This window comes from Littorina saxatilis, linkage group LG12, assembly GCF_037325665.1.
Source record: "Littorina saxatilis isolate snail1 linkage group LG12, US_GU_Lsax_2.0, whole genome shotgun sequence".
Classification (NCBI taxonomy): domain Eukaryota; kingdom Metazoa; phylum Mollusca; class Gastropoda; order Littorinimorpha; family Littorinidae; genus Littorina; species Littorina saxatilis.
Window position 1 is genome coordinate 42038663 of NC_090256.1, and position 20585 is coordinate 42059247.

At 45.6% G+C, this 20585-nt stretch overlaps 1 protein-coding gene across 2 annotated transcripts in view; it reads right to left on the bottom strand.

Moving 5' to 3' along the window:
- LOC138981980 (uncharacterized) overlaps positions 1-20585 on the bottom strand; it is a 275745-nt gene that overhangs the window by 180185 nt on the left and 74975 nt on the right. For both annotated transcript variants that reach the window (XM_070355180.1, XM_070355179.1), the window contains exons 39-58: positions 16040-16300; positions 15041-15315; positions 14486-14578; positions 13816-14220; positions 13158-13234; positions 12773-12836; positions 11780-11989; positions 11551-11650; positions 10957-11065; positions 9944-10113; positions 9092-9195; positions 8011-8166; positions 7490-7670; positions 6751-6941; positions 5508-5723; positions 3321-3435; positions 2395-2618; positions 1738-1830; positions 1118-1504; positions 559-699 (exon numbers count right to left, since the gene is read on the bottom strand). In XM_070355180.1, the coding sequence (XP_070211281.1) occupies positions 559-699; positions 1118-1504; positions 1738-1830; positions 2395-2618; positions 3321-3435; positions 5508-5723; positions 6751-6941; positions 7490-7670; positions 8011-8166; positions 9092-9195; positions 9944-10113; positions 10957-11065; positions 11551-11650; positions 11780-11989; positions 12773-12836; positions 13158-13234; positions 13816-14220; positions 14486-14578; positions 15041-15315; positions 16040-16300 (3572 nt within the window). The remainder of the gene's footprint in view (positions 1-558; positions 700-1117; positions 1505-1737; positions 1831-2394; positions 2619-3320; positions 3436-5507; positions 5724-6750; positions 6942-7489; positions 7671-8010; positions 8167-9091; positions 9196-9943; positions 10114-10956; positions 11066-11550; positions 11651-11779; positions 11990-12772; positions 12837-13157; positions 13235-13815; positions 14221-14485; positions 14579-15040; positions 15316-16039; positions 16301-20585) is intronic.

Sequence of the window (20585 nt, forward strand, 5' to 3'; positions counted from 1 at the left end):
TAGACTGAATAGTGTCCAAGAAATATCCAACGTTAAAGTTTTTCGGACGGACGGACGGACGGACGGACGGACGGACGACTCGGGTGAGTACATAGACTCACTTTTGCTTCGCATGTGAGTCAATAAAAAAAAAAGCGTAATCTGTTTATTTTTATTTTTTTTATTGTTCCACGTTGCTGTCCCAGCAGTCACATCATGCCCCATCACTTCCCTGTACATGCTTCTATGTGTAATGATGACTGACAGTATGGAGGGTGGATGTTGCCTGTTTGAGTGAGATTGTTGAACTGTGGAACCTCCCTTTTCCGCCCCCCCCCCCCCCCCCCCACCCCCCATTATAGACTTCTCCTTTTTTAAAACCTTGACTTTTCAGACTTCCTATTCATAATCTCTGTAAATTAACCCGCATTTCAAGACTCCCTTCTTTTTAAGACCTGATTTTCTCAGATTTGTGGAGGTCATAATAGGTTTTAACAAAAATGGTGTTTACTATACTCTACAAAATCACAGGGAAGCTGCTCATATTTGTAACGTTTTGAACCAGTAAACACTGCATACCTGGGTGGAGAATGTGTGAGACTGGTACAGTACAAATTCTCCTTCGTAGAAGTTGTTGTATTTTCTCCCGTCAAACGTGGTCATGTGGGGGTCGTTGACAGAGCCACACAGGGCGGTGCTGTCATGGTCCACCGCTGTTACCTGTTGAACAAACATGGCTCATCAACAACTTGTTTATAAACTCTTTACTAATGTTTTATTCCAACCGTTTGGCTGCTGTTTGGCTGGCTGCTGTTTGGCTGCTGTTTGGCTGCCTCAATCCTCTTTTCCATTATTCTTCTGCATGCTGGATATTTTCATGTTTCTATAACCTACCGAAATCTTACATGGATAACAGGATCATTTCGTGCATTTTTGTTTACACCTGAAAGCACACAAAGATGCACTGTTTTGTAGTCTAGGCCAGCCGCCTAACTATGAAGTTTATTCTGCCTCTGACATCACATGGCTCAAAGAAGGGAAATCCAGTGCTCAACCAACACATGATAGCATATACGCGAAAGGAGGAACCTTAAAAGTACATAAACTCAACAGGTGAGAGCATAACTGTCTCACTCACCTGACTGGTTCCTATGACAGCAGTGTACTCCACAGTTGTGTTCCATGACACTGTGACCGACACCTGCACGTCACGCGTCACATCACCGTCCACAAGCGAGTCCACCACCGCCCCCAGGGGCACCATCACTCCTCTCGGCCACACCAGCGAGTCAAAGGTCACACCGCACTCCTCCTCCGCCATTCTGGGTGCCACAGCCACCTGGGGCAGTCGCTGACCGCTCGAGGGGCAGATGACATCGTCGTCAGTTGGCGGGATTGCCACGGAGACCATGACCAGACAGCTGGGGTCGTCCATGCTGCACATGTAGTTGGATGGGGCAGTGAGAGTCACCTGCAGGTAGCCTGGCTCACCGCCTTCCTCTGTTACTATCCTGCTTGTCTCCACCTGAAAACCAACAGTCACAGGAGTTTGTATAGGTAAACATCAACAAGATAACAATGAAAATGTACTGACCAGATAAAATCATGAAAATGGGAAAATAAGGACCGGTTTTGGACTAATGTCTTCTTCAGCAAAAAAAACGGCAAAAGATGTCAAAACCCACTTGTGCAAATAAACACAAGTGAATGCAGAATAACAAAAAGAAGACGTAAGCATAAATACACATGCAAACCTACCTTTGCTTCAGCAACAAAGACGTTGCTTGGTTTCAGCGGGCTGGAGGTACTGGAGCAATTGGTGGCGAAGCAGGCACTCAGAGCACACGACACCTGATACAAACACAGTCTTTTCATTACACCGGGAGTTTGACATTCCCAGTACATAATTCACATCATGATACAATCAGGCTTACCAGCTATGCATGACTGACCTCAAGCTTTTGTCCCTCTCACTCCAACTTCCAGTTTATCATACATACGTGAGACAGACCACCCATGTCATAACTTAACCCTATACTCACACGTGTGTATATCACGTAAATGAGGTCGTGTCAAACTACAATCTGGCAGGGACCTAACTTTCCACTGCTCATGATGACAAGCAGCAACCATACCCTACACTTACATCCCTCTAATTATTTGCAATGCAGCTGGACCCATTGGAACGCATGTATTCTTTTCTGCATGTATGTCTTTGTACATTAGACCCCCCCCCCCCAGCCCTCCTTTAAGACTTTTCCCATTTAAGACCTTGCTTTTTCAGATTTTGTTCATAGCCTCTGTAAAACTACCCTCATTTTAAGACCACCTTTTTAACACCTGATTTTCTCAGATCTTTTTAGGTATTAAAAGGGAGGTTTCTCTGTAAAAATGCATGCAGAAAAGCAGTTATACCTTTGAAGCGTAGGCAAAGTCTGTGATGACTTCAATGTTGAGCTCCTCGATGCCAGACCCAGTGACGTTGATGCTGCCCACAGACTGGTTACCGTGCAGCCAGGTGATGAAGAAGGTAACGTCGTCCCGGGCAACGGTGCTGTGATTACAGGTGAAGAAAAACTCCATGCTGCTGTCGTTGTAGCGAGTGGACAACTCTGGTTCTCCCTGGACGTAGGGGTACTCTGAAAAGACAAGCAGTGACAGTGTTACAAGCTGAAACAACCCTTTCCCCCCAGAGAGCCCAATATTGCCCGATCCAGCTCCCACATGCAGATCCCTGAAATACCCACTGTACATAATGCTACCTATGACGCATATCTGTTTACATTTCTACTGGCTTCCTGTGATGTTTGAGCATTTATAATTTCAGAAAACTCGCAGTACTTACTTTGCTATGAATTTTAAAAAGTTTGAAATTGACGGAATTATTTTCCATGCAAATAATAATAATAATAATAATAATGGACATTTGCTATAGCGCATAATCATATATATGCTCAATGCGCTTTACAATATTAATAATGGAATAAAGCCGACTGTTGTTTTTTTCTTTTGCAAAATTCCAATGCGGGAGGTTCACTGTCACACTGACTGAATCCCATGTTTGCTATTCTTTTAGTAGGTGACCTCACTTCCATTGGACTAATTCAGTAGAACGCGATTTTTTTCTTTATCTTATACACTGAGATGACGATAATTTGTTGACTGAGGAAGAATCCATACCTAGCATATGCTCACTAACATTTACAAAATATAACCATGATTATGAAGAAATAGATAAATGCACATTATCTGTGTCCAACGGAGTAAGTATTTTTTGACTTGATACTTGTGATTCATTTTGTGTTTTGTTGTCGAAGTTATTGTAACCCTTGTCTTCTCACCTTTCAGTATGCTCCACTGGTAGTAGTTCTCGAAGGCGTCACACACCAGAGTCTCGTTGCTCGGGTTCAGATCCCCGTAGCTGTAGCAGGTGTTGTTGATGAAGCAAGTGTCCGACTTTCAGAGGAGGCAAAAAAATCAAAAATGAACAAACAAAAACACAAACCATAGTTATTGCTTAGCTGAATTAAACACAGCTTTTTCTTCATAATGACAATATAAGAAATTGAAAGTTGACAGTATGTGCTTCTAACAGCAGAAACTCTGCCAGAACGCAGTACAAAACCTGTCTCTTCGCTTTCTCTTTACATCTTTCCTTCATTGTTGGAATGCGCAAACGAGAAGATCTTGAAATCAGTCTACCAGGGGACTGTACGACCGCACCTTGAGTACGGATCAAGCTCTTGGGCAACAGCAGCCAAGACACACCAGCAGGCCCTAGACAAAGTACAGAACCAAGCGCTGAGAATCATCACGGGCGCAATGAAATCAACACCCATACAGAAGATGGAACAGGTGACTGGCATTCCTCCACTGAGCAAAAGGCGAGACTGCAAAACAATGGTACAAGCCACCAAGTACCAGTGCACTCATGACCATCCAATGAGTGACAGACTCAAGAAGATGTCCTCGGGCAGGCTGAAAAGATCAAGCTTCGCTCTTGAGGCAAGGGCTTTGCAGAAGAAACATCAGACAGAGATGCCAGAGCTAGTGGAGCCACCATCTTTCTCCCTTGACGCCCCACCCTGGGAAGACAGACAAGGAAACCTGGACATACAGACCAGTGTCCCCTACCTCACAACAAAGGACGAGCAGAGCAATGTGACGAAAAAAGCCCTGACTCTTGCCATGCTTGAAGAAAGGTACCCCCAAGAAGCATGGATACGGGTGTATACTGATGGGTCAGCCACAGAGGCCGTCAAAAATGGAGGAGCGGGGGTGTATGTCCAGTACCCCAGTGGAGAGAGGCAAGCAGAGGCTATACCAACAGGCCTCCACTGTACAAACTACAGAGCTGAGGTACAGGCACTGATCCACGCAGCATACACCATCAACGACAGAGTCAACCATGACAACCAGGTGGTCTTCCTGACTGACGCTCTGTCAGTACTACAAGCAATGACCAGTAGCAAACTGCCTCAGCTGGAACACGCTCTACACAACATCAATAGCCTGAGGACAGTACTGCAATGGATCCCCTCCCACTGTGGTGTACAAGGAAACGAAGAGGCGGACAGGATGGCAAAGCTGGGTGCAGAAGATGAGCAAGAGAACAACCCTGTGAGCCTGACAGAGATGAAGACCATCATTAAGTCTCTGCACAGGACGCCCCAGCCACAGGACAGCTACCACCTGCTATCCAGACCACAGCAGGTGGTCATCTTCCGCCTGAGAACGGGACACAACAGACTTAACCAGCATCTCCACAAGAAGCTGCATGTTGTGCCCTCCCCCATGTGTTCTTGTGGGGAAGCAGAGCAGGACACGGCCCACATCCTACGAGACTGCAGGAACCACCAGGTGCTGAGAGAGGAAATCTGGCCAATGCCGGAGTCCCTGCACAACAAGCTGTACGGGCCAGTGGCTGCGCTGCAGAGGACCACTAATTATATCTCAAGATCTGGACTCCAAGTGTGATCGGCGATCGAAAAGAAGAAGAAGAATTGTTGGAATGCAATTTTTTTTTCGTCATTTGATTTTTTGTGTCATCACATCACTCAGTTGCTAAAAACACCATGAAAGCCAATGTAGTCAAACACCCATCAAAATCCGTGCAAAATCAAAATGTGTTCAAAAATAAAATCGTTTCAGGGCTTCCCACAGATACTCTACCTTGACGGTCCTGGAATAATTCTTAGGGGGTCCCAGGAAGTTCTGTGAGACCTCCACCAAAGTGTTATTTGTCATATCAGTTAAATTTGCATCAGTGTAAATCTTAGAAATACAGCCAATAGTACAAACTTATTCCTTTTGTATGGAAACTAGCAGACGATTATATCAGTACCGATGATATGTATGATAACGCCAATTTAGTGTGTCTCGTTCTTGGAACCCGGTCTTTTCAAGTTAAGTACATCTCGGGACCCCTTCCAAGAATTTCTAGTACGGTTTTTTTTCGGCTTCTAGTGCGTATAGGACATAGAGACGAACAGCTTGGGGAGCCCTGTTGTTTGCTGAACGGCAGTTACCTGGAATGTGCATACACCAGTCTGAGAGCAGGCCTGGCACACAGAACTGTAGACTGTGAAGACAAGGGGCTGGCTGGTGTTGACCGCGTTGTTGGAAATGGACACCAGGTAGCTGCCCACTGCCGGAGGTCGACAGGTCACTTCATTGAAGGAAAAGTATTCCCCTGTCACTGTCACTGCCTCACCCATCGCTGTGTAATTGTCGTTTTCCCCAATCTGTCCACAAAATATACACAAATTCTATAACAACCCGTCAAGAAAAGAGACATCTGATGAGTATCAGCTGGCCTGAAGCATCCAGAATTAAGCCAAGAATTTCACTCAAAAGCTTTTATTTACGCAATTTACAATGGGGTTTTTCCTCTTCTGAAAACTAGCTGCAGTATAAACAAAATACAAAAAAATCCACCGACCTTTCCGTCGAGAGCATTTCAAAGTCTTAAGATCTAAGACTAATGACAAACAAGGATCAACATGATTGCAAAAATAAAAAGCTAAGATTAAAGTAACTTGAGTTTGCAATTTTTGTGGCAAATCTCGGTAGACAATGTTCGGATATAACTCTGTCAGGTTTGTACAGGTTGTGAAAGAGTGAATACTCTTGAAAAATATGAGGAATGCTTTCCCATGCGACATCAAAGGCCAATCACTAGTGAGGGGTGGGTCTCCACACATGGACAAGGAAAGGTCTTCCCTTGATAGTGACTGGTCTATAATGTCACGTGGAAAAGCCAGCCTCACATTTCCCAAGAGTATCCTTCTTCTTCTTCTTCAGCGTTCCAGAATTTTCTGGTTACGTGTGAGCTTGTTTGCCCATTTGGGTTCCCCACACTATACTCTGAGAGCATAGTCAGCTCACTCCGCTTTCGTTGAGTAGGCATGCTGAGTATTTTCGTGTTTCCATAACCCACCGAACTCTGACATGGATTACAGGATCTTTTCCGTGCGCACTTGGTCTTGTGCTTGCGTGTACACACGAAGGGGGTTAAGTCACTAGCAGGTCTGCACATAAGTTGACCTGGGAGATTGGAAAAATCTCCACTCTTAACCCACCAGGCGGCAGCGACCGGGATTCGAACTCACGACCTCCCGATTAGGAGGCCGACGTCTTACCACCACGCCACTGCGCCCGTCCCAAGAGTATCCACTCTTTCACAGCACATAAAACCCCAACAGAGTTATTTCTGGAATTCGTCTATTAAACTGAAGAAGAAGGAAAGATTTCAATGTCATCTAAACTTACCTGAACAGCCTGAAGGTGACAGGTGAGACTGTCGGAATCGGCAAAAACGGCGCCGACGACAGCGACAGCGTTGCATGAAGATGTTGCGAGATCACAGAGACCGGCGTTGTCCAGGTGGTACAGCACAGGTGACTGGGACAGGTGGATGGAGCAGTCTGCAGCTCCGTAGTCTGCTTCACACTCACACTCACCTGCAAACAGGATGAATACAAAACTTTGCATTAGTAGGCATATAAATATATCCATGTATATGCTTAACTTCAAAATATGCATCTTTCTTCTCACACTGTTAACATCAGTTTAAAAAGGGAAAAGATCAACATACGTTTGAAAATTCACATACTGCTTGTTCTGGGAGTTCTTTTCCACTATAGCAATTATTCAAACAAACGTTTCACAGGAATTTCACAAAAGTTTGACAGTACAGAATTGTTTATTTGTGTATGTCTTTCGTACTTTATTTTCCGTATTGTAGGGCACTTAACAGCAGTAGGATTTGTACCATAGAAATATCATTATTATCCATATTATTATTACAGTCAAACCTGCTATTGTGAACACCTCTCCAAATCAACCACCTGCCTACAACGACCATCTTTAGGATCCCATACAGGTTTTCTTCTATATAATTCACCTTTCCATCACGAACACCTGTCTATAACTACCACTTTCTGCCGGTCCCTAAGGTGGTTGTTATGGACAGATTCAACTGAATGATTATTATTATTGAAAGTCTCACCGTTTACACAAGCGCCGTGTCCAGAGCAGTCAGTGAAGCAGAACTGTTGCAGCAGGGTGACGCTGGGGGTGAGCATGCCGGTGGAGTTGTCAAAGAGGGCGGTGTCTCTGAGAATGACCTCCACACACTGGTCCTTCAGGCTGCTCAGTGCCGTCTCCGCCCAGTCCCTGTCGTCTGTCATCTGGTCAGGGAAACACAGGCGGTGAAACCACTTCTCATTGCAAACTTTTCGAGTTATTTGTAATTAGCTTGTATGAACACACAGACCCACTTATACACATGGAATTACACATGTACACACATACAGGCACATGAGTGCACACAGACAAATGCTGTCACTCACACATAAATACACAAATAACCATGCAAATAATCACGCGAGCACACACACACACACTGACACACACGCACACAGAGAATGACATACCACAAATACTACCTGCATCAGAACCACACACCTACTGAGGATACTCTTCCTAACAAGCAAAAACTTTAAAACTATTGAAACTTTATTTGCTCACCTGGATATCTAGCACGCAGGAGCGAACGACATTGTCAAAGGCATCTCCAGTGACATTGCGGCAATAGGCAGTACTGGGGTCACTCAGCAGGAAGTTTGTGCAGTACTCTGTGGCTGTTGTTTCGTTCAAACCACTGGCAGTAGGCCATTCAAACTCCTGTCATGAAAATAAGGAAGGCAAACATCTGACTCATAAAATCACCAAGTCATGCACAAACATCAAAGTCAAGCTATGAGCATTCTTCATTCCTCAATGCAACAGTCCTCGGCTGAGGTGCACAAAGCGATACTGGGTGCCACCGAAATAGGCGGTATATGCAGCCATGGGGTTGAATAGTCTCCTGTCCGCCCAGCGACCTTCCCCTTGACCCTGCTTGTGACCTCGATGTTTTATGCTCCCGCTAGGGGCACGGTACTCTCTAAGCACCCAAAACCTCAAAGAGAGATAACTGGCGGAAACCTTCCTATTGTAGTCTCCTGTATGACGGCTTACTAGTGCCAAAACCTCATAATTGTAATTATCAAGGGAAAATTAGTAATTTTCCCTTCATAATTACCATTTTCACGTGTTAAGTACTAATTTTCCCGGGAAAATTAATAACTTTCACCTGTTAATTACTAATTTTTAGTTTTGGCTCACTTCCTGACGGATTGCTAGTGCCAAAACTAAAAATTAGTAATTTTCCCGTGAAAATTAGTAACTAACAGATGAAAACAGTAACTGACAGCGTTAATTAGTAATTATCACGTGATAATGGGTAACACCAGGTTTTGGCACTAGTAAGCCGTCATACTCCTGTCCGCCCAGCCGACCTTCCCCTTGACCCTGCTTGTGACCTCAATGTTTTATGCCCCCGCAAGGGGCACGGTACTCTCTAAGCACAAAAAACCTCAGAGAGATAACTGGCGGAAACCTTCCTATTGATGAAGTTGAGATATTTTGTGATTTCAAGCAATCAGACCCTGTGGCTTGTTCCCACACAGTTGGTTGGCATCAAGTTTCGCTTCGTGTACATCAGCCCTGGTTTACATGTTGCAGAGACATTAACTAAACAGAGCAGTGACTTAAACTATAAACACACCTGAGACACATAGTTTTCGTCATAGCTGAAAGCTGGAGCAGTGGCCGGGGTGCAAGCAGGTGCCGTCTCCGCTCTGCTCAGCATGGCAGATGTGATGTCTTCACCTGAACACAAAAAGACAGGTATTCGTGTAAGAAAAGTAAGGAATGTACCTCAGCCTCGGGCATTGTTATTTAATTGGTGACAAAATCTCACTAAATGACAGCAAGAGTTTCCAACTGTGTCAACATTTAAGTAAAAGAATAAAAATAAAAACAAAAGGTAACGGATGGCAGGTCGTAAAAGGGGGGTTCAAATATATTACAAAAGGAGGAAAAAGAAATGTGCCACAGTTGCGACCAATATTGCAAATTTTATTTTTTTTAGTCGTTTTCCAACTGTTATAAAATGTGAACCAGATAAGGTACTTCTTCTTCTTCTGCGTTCGTGGGCTGAAACTCCCACGTACACTCGTGTTTTTGCACGAGTGGATTTTTACGTGTATGACCGTTTTTACCCCGCCATTTAGGCAGCCATAGGCCACTTTCGGAGGAAGCATGCTGGGTATTTTCGTGTTTCTATAACCCACCGGACTCTGACATGGATTACAGGATCTTTTCCGTGCGCACTTGGTCTTGTGCTTGCGTGTACACACGAAGGTGAATAAGGCACAAGCAGGTCTGCACATAAGTAGACCTGGGAGATCGGAAAAATCTCCAACTTAACACACCAGGGCGCGGCCGGGATTCGAACCCACGACCTTTCGCGTTGGAAGCCGGCGTCCCAGATACGGTACAAAACTCAAGTTTTATGTCTATACAACCAGATAAAGTACGTCAAAAAGAAAAACAGAATCGTAGATTTCGTATGTACCTTGCCAGAAGCTGCGCTTGCTGTCGGAGAGAGAGCAAGGAACGAGGTCCAACCTCTGACCACAGGTGCTGCCCTCTGTGGCTGGACAGTCGCAGAAAATGACCACCTCAGTCATCGCATCCACGCCAGTTCCACACACTCCGTTGTAAAGGCTCTCGTTCTTTGCCACTCTGGAAACATACATACAAATATTTAAAAGCACACTCCTTCACGTGACAAAACAGTTCGGCTCACCATGTCAGATCTTGCCAGGTTTTGGTATGGGATAAGGTCATCCCTCGCCTTAGTCACATACCAAAAACCAACAAGTTGACTGCTGGCTGTTTTGAGTCAGAATGTTCGTATGAATTAATATTATTACAAAAATTCCCACTGCTCACAGAAAGCTGTTCATTTTTGGTATATAACCAAGTTTAGCGAGGCCATGTTTAAACCTGACCAGATCTGAGATGGTGAGCCGAACATGTTTTCACAGGAAGGAGTGTGCCTTTATCACATGCCCTTTAACATTCTAGCTTGCGTGTTGGTGAATATTAACCACAACATGTCTATGTTCCTTCCCTAATCTTTATGCACTGCACCCATAAAAAGCTCACGCTCAAGGCCAGCAGACAACTCTGTCAGTGCAGAGCAGCTGCTGTGAAAGGGAGACTACTGCGACAACCTGTCACACAATAAAAGAACTGGAGCATATATAAGTTCTTTGATTTACATGTATTTATTTAGGGCCGGGATGGACACGGGTCACCTTCATGTGCAGACCCAGAGACGAAGCCATGTCCCTCCCCCGTGTCACCACAATGGCACGTAAAAGACCTCGGTCATTCGGCCATAAGTGCAGATGGCTGATACCACCTAAACACGCATACACTTGTGTATCTCATCAAAAGCTGTGAGGCCGTAAAAACTCGAATTATCATAAAACCCATATCTAGTCCTTAAGAGGCGAAATATTTAGCCTGAAGGATAGTAAGCATTCTCTCTTTCTTTGTATTTATCTCAGCCAGTCCTACCTCCAGGTGAGGGAGAAGGGGTCTGGTCGGAGGCCACTGCCTTGGTACACTTCCCCGTCTTGCTGCAGGAGGTCGTTGTCTCTGTTCTCGTCATAGGTTCCACACAACCCTTGACACAAAGAAACAGATGTATACAGCGCATATTTTCTTGTTTGATACTCAGCCTGAGAAGGCATTCAAACACACAGGTGTGGTCACATCAACAGCATACAAAAGTAATAATACAAATATCCCATTTACCCCCCCCCCCCCCCCCCCCACCCTCCGTCAATTTCAAACTTGAAAAGAGATTTCAGCAAAATAACTACTGCAAGTTTTCAGAAGTTATCAATACTCAAACATTGCAGGAAGCCAGTAAAGATGAAAACAGATATGTGTCACAGGTATCATTGTGTATGGCAGGTGTTGCAGGGCTGTATTTGTGAGCTTGAGCAGGCGGCGTTGGGCTTGGGCCTTTCTGTACAAGGGATAATGATGATTTAATACTTATACATACACGAGCCAGCTAAACTAAAGGATGTAACTGGTGTGTATACTGCAGAGGATATAACACATCAGAAAAAAAATGTTACAAGAGATGATAAAACCGCTTACCTTTTGTGTGATTGAAATCAGCAGCTGACGGCACTATCATGACGTTGAGGAACTTTCTCTTCACTCTCACTTTCATCACTGTGCCTGTTAGAAGCGTCACCTGAACAGAAAGAACTTCAGTATTATTTCTTTGGTCAAAAAAAGTGGATTGCAATAACATACATAAAAACTAATTTTCAAACAAATCAAAAAGAAGCAATGAAGCGAGACAGACTGGCAAGGAACCTACCTCATACTTAAGTCCTCCAGCAACACGCCTGATGGCAAAACCAGGTGACACCTGACCCGACTTGTATAGACGGAGACTGAGCGTGGAATCCGGAGTGTCGGCCTTTGCACCACCCCTGTCGATCACCAGGACGTCATTGTCGACACGTACCAGAACCGCTGTGTTGCACGATGCCACACCACCATTGCACTTTCTGTACAATGCTCGGATCTGAAAAAAAATTCCAACACATTAGCCAAAGAATGAGAAAAAACCCAAAGAAAGGTTACATTTTTGCAACATTTCATTCAGGACAACAAATTACATTCACAAGAACCTCGACCTAACAGCCTTTAAAGTGGAAAGACATGAGACACAACCGACAAAAATAAATAAATGATTCTGTGACTCATCTCAGAATGTTCCCAAGATGGTCGTAGCAATGACAAGACAATCTAGCCAAAGCATTTATTAACGCTGAAATCATCTGAGACATTTTAAAGATGTTTTCTAGTACATGTACAGCAATGAATGCAGACATGGAAAAAATATGTGATTGAGTACAGTGGTACCTGCCATGAAAGGACACCCTTGGGACCAGCCAAGTGTCCCTACATTGCAGGTGGCCTTTCATGACAGGTATACTTTGGTAGAGATAATATAAAAAGGACAAGAGAAGGTGTCCTTTTAAAGGAGGTGTCCTCTCATGGGAGAGTCCACACATCGCAGGTACTGCTGTACATACAAATATACATATCAGAAAAGTTCATCTTTACAAAAAAACAACCAAAAAACAACAAATACCACTTTATTGACAATGAATGAAGCCAATTACTGTACTGTAGAACCTGCCCTAGTGACCACCTCTTGAAAGCGACCACCTGCCCACAACCACCATTCTAAAGATCAAGGTTTTTCTTCCATATAATTCCCCTTTCCATAGCGACCACCTGCCTTTAACAACCAATTTTGATCGGTGGTTATAGACAGGTTTGACTGTATCAAATGCCTCACCTCAGTAGCCATTGTGTCATGCTTGTACAGGATAAACTCCCCTTCGTAGAAGTTGTTGTAATATCTGTAAACAAAGCAACACAAAGTTAACGTTTCCCACAAATTGCCATGACACCATATCAAGAAACCTGGGATGTCAACAGCACATTCATAATTTTAACAAAAACGATTGATGATAATTAGTGTGTGTGTTCTGTCTCAACCAAAACTCATAACGATCAAATCAAATAGGGTTTCACAAAATAGAGTTGAAGAAAAATGCACAAATACTAGCTGAATACAATTAATTGAAGACAATCAATTATACTCTCTTACTCATATTTATACACACACACAACACACACACACACACACACATACACACACTCAACAACATGCATTGTACCTTCCATCAAAAGTTGTGATGTGAGGGTCGTTCACAGACAGGCAGCGAGCCGTTCGATCTTTGTCCTTGACTTGCAGCTGAAAGATGCAAGTTCAACAAATGAACATAAAATATAATGCACGTTGAAATGACAACAGAACCTTATTGCTACTTAAAGAAGGAACATAAAACTGGACCAATCATTCCACACAAAAATGACCATAACCTTCTAAGGGGTAAAATGACCATAACCTTCTAATGGGTAAAATGCTATTAAATTCAACAATACTTTCTTGAGAGATTTACCTCCACATCCACTTCACCGACATGTTTGCCTATGAATTCCATGTATACCTGACATAAAACATGAAGGATCAGCAGGTCTGTGATATAACCCTCCTGACTTGTTTATGTTCAATGTACCGTAACAGACATCAATGTAGTTGCTGATGAAAGCAGAAAGCTGAAAGTTTCCACTTCATTCATTCATTTGTCCACTATAAAGTACATGGATTGATGTACTTGCGAATATCTTTTTTTTTTAATTTGAAACGTTCCAATACCTTACCATTTTTTGACTTGATAAATTCATTGTTTGTTTATTATCATTTTTATCATTTCATGATACCTGCTTTGAATCAAATCTTGTTGAAACCAAAGCTACACTTGAACACCTCACCTGAAGAGAAGCGATGTTGGCAGACGCTGCAGTGAGCTGACCAGTGACGGATGTGACGTTGACCGATATGTCCAGCTGACGCACCTTGTCACCGTCCACCACTCCGTCCCTCTTGGCCTGCACAGGTAAGACGTGCACCATCTGCCAGTTGGTCACTGTCACGGTCAGGCCACAGAACGCAGTGGCGGAGGAAGCCAGAGAACCCAGCACCACCTGAGTGATCTCCCCTCCTCCCACGCAAGTCAAGTCGTCCGAGGCAGACTGGATGTGGGCGTTGATGACGAAGGAGCAGTCTGCGGGTGTGGCAGTCGAGTCGCACAAAAAGCTTGGAGGCATGTTGGATTTGAGCTGGATGTTCAGTGGACCGTCTCCTTCCTCCAGAGTCAGTGTGGTGGAGTTGAGTACCTGAAGAAGGGAAAAGAAACACTTGAAACTATTTGCTATTTTTTCATAATATCTGATTCAAGATTTAACACTGACACAGACAAACATGGATGCATGCACATACACAGACAGACAGACATATTAAGACAGACACGCTAACACAGACAGAAATACAGAGAATTACACAGACACACAGACAGAAACACACACACACACAGACAGAAACACGCATACAGACACAAACACACACACACACCAACTTACAAATAGAGTAAGCAAAACATACCTCAACAACCAGGGGTATGGGAACACTTTGGCGCAATGCTCCTCTGGTTTCGTTGCATGTGTTTACATCACACACACTAACTCCACATGACAACTGAAATTGGACAGAAACATTTGTATACACATGTATAAATAAAACACTCAGAAATTTGTAAAAAAGATACATGCAAGCAATCTTCAAAACTCAAGGTTACCCAGATTTCCTGGATGAAAATAAAACAACAGCAACAACAGCAAACTTTGAACCGAATGAGATAACTTTGGACCAACAAAATTAAGTTCTTGCCATCCCGATAGACAAACACCAGAAATAACTCTGTCAAGTATTAAATGAGATATGATCTGACGACAAGAACAACAGCAGAAGCAGCCGCAGCAGCAGCAGCACCACCAACAACACCAACAACCACAGTGTAACAGTTGGTGACATAGGGCAATGCGGTGAGAAGGGAGCGGTTCATGAAGACCTGCACGGTGCTCTGACACCACCACCACCACCACCACCACTACCACCACCACCAACAACACCAACACCAACACCAACAACAGTACTGACCTTGGTGCCATAGGGCAAGGCGGTGAGAAGGGAGCGGTTCATGAAGACCTCCACGGTGCTCTGACCCAGCTGTTCTGGCACCACCTCCATCAGCACCACCCGGCTGTCCACCAGCCACTCCACAGTGTAGTCCAGGGTGTCATTGCTCTCCACAGCGTCCCAGCTACACTTGAGGGTGAAGTCTTGTTCCGCGCTGGTGTCTCGTTTGGCACGCCCGCTTGTGTCCACTGCTATGCTCACCACAGGGTTCGCTCTCAGCAAAGGGAGGTCATTGCCTGTGGGTGAAAATAGTATTGGTACTGGTTTCTCATCGGGGAAAGTGAGCTGCCATGCACTAATACAGTATGGCGCAACCCACTTCTTTCTGTCTTTTTCCTGCATGTGTGTATCATGTTTCCAAGCCACATAGTGGATTCAAAACAGCAACCATCTTGTGCATGGCACCTGATAAGAACTTTAAATAACTGTAGTACAGTAGAAACCCCCTTTTAAGACCCCCCCCCCCAAATTTAAGACTCCCTCCATTTCAAGACCTTGTTTTTTCAGATATCCTGTTCATAACCTCTGTAAATTTGCCCCCATTTGAAGACTCCCTCCTTTTGAAGACCCGATTTGTTCAGATTTTGTTAGGTTTCAAAATTCCACTGTATGTAAAAGACCTCGGTCATTCTGCCATAAGTGCGAGTGGCTGATTACACCTAAACATGCGCACACCTGGGTAGTACCACTCTTGTTGCTGCTAGCTTTCCACTGGGGGGGAAGCGACCCGAATTTCACAGCAATGGGATAATACAGTAGAACCCCCTTTTCACACCCCCCTCCCCCCCCCAATTTAAGACTTCCTGCATTTCCTCCTTTCTCAGATGTTGTGTTCATAACCTCTGTAAATGTACCTACACTTTAAGACTCCCTCCCATTTTTTCCAATTTTTGAAGACCGTAAAAGAAGGGTTCAACTGTAAATGAAATGCACAACAGCAACAACAACAAAAATCTTTACCTGTGGTGCATGTCCATTCCTCAAAGACGTATCCAGGCAGCCGGACGTAGTTGGCGCCGGCCTTGTCGCTGGAGGTGGGGTACAGGTAGCACATACCTGCCTCGGTCAGGAAGGCAAAGGAGCGGCACAGGAAGCCGGTCTCTCGCAGACACAGGTCTCGACAGGCTGTGCGTGTAGACACGCTCTCTGTGCGTTCCTCCGCCCCTAGGATGGAAAAGCCAGGCCGCGTGCTCCACACGATGCCACGCTTCCCACAAGGGTCTGAAAAAATAGGAGATAATTGTTTGCCAAAGGGGTCTGAGATAGTAGGAGATAATTGTTTGCCAAAGGGGTCTGAGATAGTAGGAGATAATTGTTTGTCAAAGGGGTCTGAGATAATAGGAGATAATTGTTTGCCAAAGGGGTCTGATAATAGGAGATAATCAAAAATGTTTAATTAAATTTTGATTTAATATAATATACTTACCCAATTCTTATGAATGCATTGACTTTAGTCCCACATGCTAGATGTCGAAAAACCTCTCAAATTACCTGCCCTTAGTAGGGTGGTAACCAAGCTAAAAGCGACGCCATAGCCGTTGCTATGGCCTGACCTTGCTCGGTTACCCATAACACCCTGCGCACCACGTGAGCGCCAGCATCCGTAATGTTCATTCTCGACTTTCGACAACACACGGTGGACGTGTCCGATTTTCGCTCTCACTTTTGGCCTTCACATGCCTGCTCGTCCGTGAGACTAGCCGGTTCTTGGGGGTCTACCTGTCCGTCTACCTTTTGGGTGAGATCTTTCCTTTTTACGTTTGGAATGTAAATGTTGATAGCTTTGTTCTGAACACGCACGCAGATAATTTTTGTTCTGGGTGACTGTTTTCGCCGGTCTTAAAATGGCCGACAACAAAGCTAAACTGAGTGCGAGACTGGAAGGCGACAAGGCTCTTAGCCCAGTTAAGAAAGCTAAAGCTAAGGGTAAAGCCAAGAGCGTTGATTTGCCTATTATGCGGGTAGAAGATCCGGCAAATAGCACTTCGTTTGATGTTCCTATCCCTCCGGGGACGGGTTCCGTTCGCTCACAGCTCGCGTCCCCTGATGGGGGTGAGGAGCCGGGGCCTTCAGCCCTGGGCTCGTTGAAGTCCGAATTGTTTGATTTTATTTCTCAACAGTTTGCGTCTCGCTCTGGGGTCCCTCCTCTGCCTCCGGCGGTAGGGGATCCTTCCTCCCTGGCTCGGCTGGGGTCGTCGTCGTCGTCGACTATGGCGACTCCTGCGGATGGGGGGGGTGGCCGGGCGGCCATGTCTTCTGCGCACTTGCTTGGTGCTCCTGACCAGTTCGGGCCTTCCCTCTCTGCCTCTGGTAGTGCTGCGGTTGCGCTCGAACACTCTCTCCGTAAGGAGAGGGGGTCTGCTTCCTCTCTTTCTCTTCCCGCTCAGCTTGCTTTTAGCAACACTGCAGTGGGAAGTCAGCTCTCTCCCCTTGCGGGAGAGGGAGAGAGGGGGCATGGTAAGTCACAGCCTGGGTTTGGTCCCACCTTGTCCCACTGGGGGCAGGGGGCTGTGTCAGCTTCTCACTCTTTCCCACCCACTGGGCGGGACTGGGTGGGGGCTGGTGTAGCGGCTCACCCTTTCTCGCCCGCCGGGCATGATCGGGTGTCCGCTGTTGGACTGGCGTCTCAGTCAGTGCCGCTATTGTCCACTGCTAGCAGCCGCCCCTCTCCCCAGCAGGGGTGGTGGGGTGGTGGGGCAACGGGACTACAGCAGGTTGACGGGTGGGGGCGGCCTTTCACGGTCTCGCCTCTCACTCAGTCTTACCCCTCGCAGGGTTCGCTTGCTGCAGCTACGAGCCAACTCCCACCGCATGCAGCGGGCGGGGTAGCTCAGACTGGCCAGACCGGTTTTGACTGTTGGGGCCAAGCGCCCGGTCATCGGTCTACCAACAATGGGCCTGGCGCGGCTTTGTCGGGTGGCCCCCTCCCCCCGCCTTCTTGGCGGGCCTCTGTGCCTACTGTCTACCCTTCTACCCCAGTGGGGCAAGGGGGGGATGGTGGGTGGCAAGCGGGATCGGGTCACGCTTTTGTTGCTCCTGTGTCCCCTCCTGTGTACAGTGATACTGTAGAGGCTGGGGATTCGGATTCTTCTGTGGAAGATGAGGAGTTTGTAGCCTTGCCTTTTGGCTTTAGGCAAGCCATGAGAAGAGCGGCTTGTGTGGCAGCTCGTTACTTTCCGGAGGGGGTGGTGGATTCAGGACAGGATGTCTCTTTTCCACCATCCGCGGCGAATGATTTTCGGCCTTCGCAGGAGAGTTCACAATCGTTTCGTTTTGTGGAATCGCCTGCCGTGGCTTATCACATGTCGCAACTTTTGGCTCGACCGGCCCCTCAGGGCAGCGGTCTGTCGCCAACTCCTTTCCCTTTGTTGCATGCTCATGATGCAGCGCCTGCTTCAGCCGATCCATGGCTAGCGTCTAACGCGCAGGCCACTGCTTTTTCGCCGTTAGTGCAGAAAAAGCTGGACTGGAACGTGAAGTCAAGGAACTTTGTTCAGACTTTTGCCTTGCCGAGGGCAACTTTGCCAATTCCGCCGGAGTTGCTTGCCTTGTTGCCAAAGCAACCTTCTGCTAAGGAAGGGGTCTCGTTCTCGGACGCTTCTCTCTCCTCTCTGGAGGAGATTGGGCGTCTTGATCTTGAATTGGCTTCTATGGCAGAGTCTTTGCTCCGAGCTCTTACTCGAGCTGTTGCTGGCTCTTTGGAGCCATTTAGACTCAGGGAAGACGCCTCAGCCAGTGACATCTCCATACTTCTTGCTGCTTTGGGGATGGTGAATTCTGAGAGGATGAGCATTTCAGCGAGGCTGTATGCTCATGCTGTCTTTTCACGGCGTGATTTGCTGCTTTCTCAAGCAGGTTTTTCCCAGCAGTCCACTGTGGACTCGCTTCGTTCCTCGCCTTTTGTTGAGGGCTCTCTCCTGGGTAGAGTAGCCCTGGATGCAAGGCAGCGGGAAGTTCAGGAGGCTAAAGACAGACATCTCGTTGGGATTTCGTTTAAAATCCCAAAGAAATCTCAGTCTTCTTCTAGGCCTTTCTGGAGCAAGAAGCCGCCCAACGCCTCTCGTCCTAAGGAACAGGGAGATAAGGGCGCACCAGCTAAGGGTGCTCCTTATCCTAAGAAACCCTCGTTCGGGAAGGGGAGGGGTGGGGCTCGAAAGCCCTCCCCCCAATGAGGCTCTCCCGATCACATCACCCCTGTTACCACCCTACTAAGGGCAGGTAATTTGAGAGGTTTTTCGACATCTAGCATGTGGGACTAAAGTCAATGCATTCATAAGAATTGGAGTAAGAATATGTGATTAAATTGTTTGTCAAAGGGGTCTGAGACAGTAGGAGATAATTGGTTGTCAAAGGGATCTGATAAAAGCAGATAATTGTTTGTCAAAGGGGTCTGAGACAGTAGGAGATAATTGGTTGTCAAAGGGGTCTGATAATAGGAGATCATTGTTTGTCAAAGGGGTCTGAGACAGTAGGAGATAATTGGTTATTAAAGGGGTCTGATAAAAGGAGATAATTGTTTGTCAAAGGGGTCTGAGATAGTAGGAGATAATTGTTTGTCAAAGGGGTCTGAGATAATAGGAGATAATTGTTTGTCAAAGGGGTCTGAGACAGTAGGAGATAATTGTTTGTCAAAGGGGCCTGAGATAATAGGAGATAATTGTTTGTCAAAGGGGTCTGAGATAATAGGAGATAATTGTTTGCCAAAGGGGTCTGATAATAGGAGATAATTGTTTGTCAAAGGGGTCTGAGACAGTAGGAGATAATTGGTTGTCAAAGGGGTCTGATAAAAGGAGATCATTGTTTGTCAAAGGGGTCTCAGATATTATAAGATTATATGTTATTTGTATTTTTGACCAAAATTGAGATTTTGCACAGATCAAGACAGTCAGTGTTCCTCATGCTACTCTTACACTGTGCCGAATTGTCCTTGCGAATAGAATTTTCCAATAATTCACAATGATCGGGACATGGTCGCAAGACATTCGTAAATGTTCTTAACCATTCGCCACCATTCGTCTCTTGTTTTGAACATAGCAACATGTTCTTAATATTCGCAAAGAAGTCATATTCTTAACTTTTTTGCAACGTTCTTGTAAGATTTCGCAAGACATTCGTAATCATCGCAATGTATTCGTAACGCTCGCAAGGCATTCGCAACCATTCGTTATGCCTGTCTCAAACTGTGCTGAATATCCTTGCGAACATTCGTAATCATCGCAATCTTTCTTTACTTTATTTGGTGTTTAACGTCGTTTTCAACCACGAAGGTTATATCGCGACGGGGAAAGGGGGAAGATGGGATAGAGCCACTTGTCAATTGTTTCTTGTTCACAAAAGCACAATCATCGCAATGTATTCGTCAGGCTCGCAAGGCATTCGCAAACATTCGTTATGCCTGTCTTACACTGTGCCGAATATCCTTGCGAATATAGATTCGTATGCATTCGCAATGATCAGTAGACATTCGCAAGCACTCGCAACCATTCGTAAGACATTCGCAAGGATT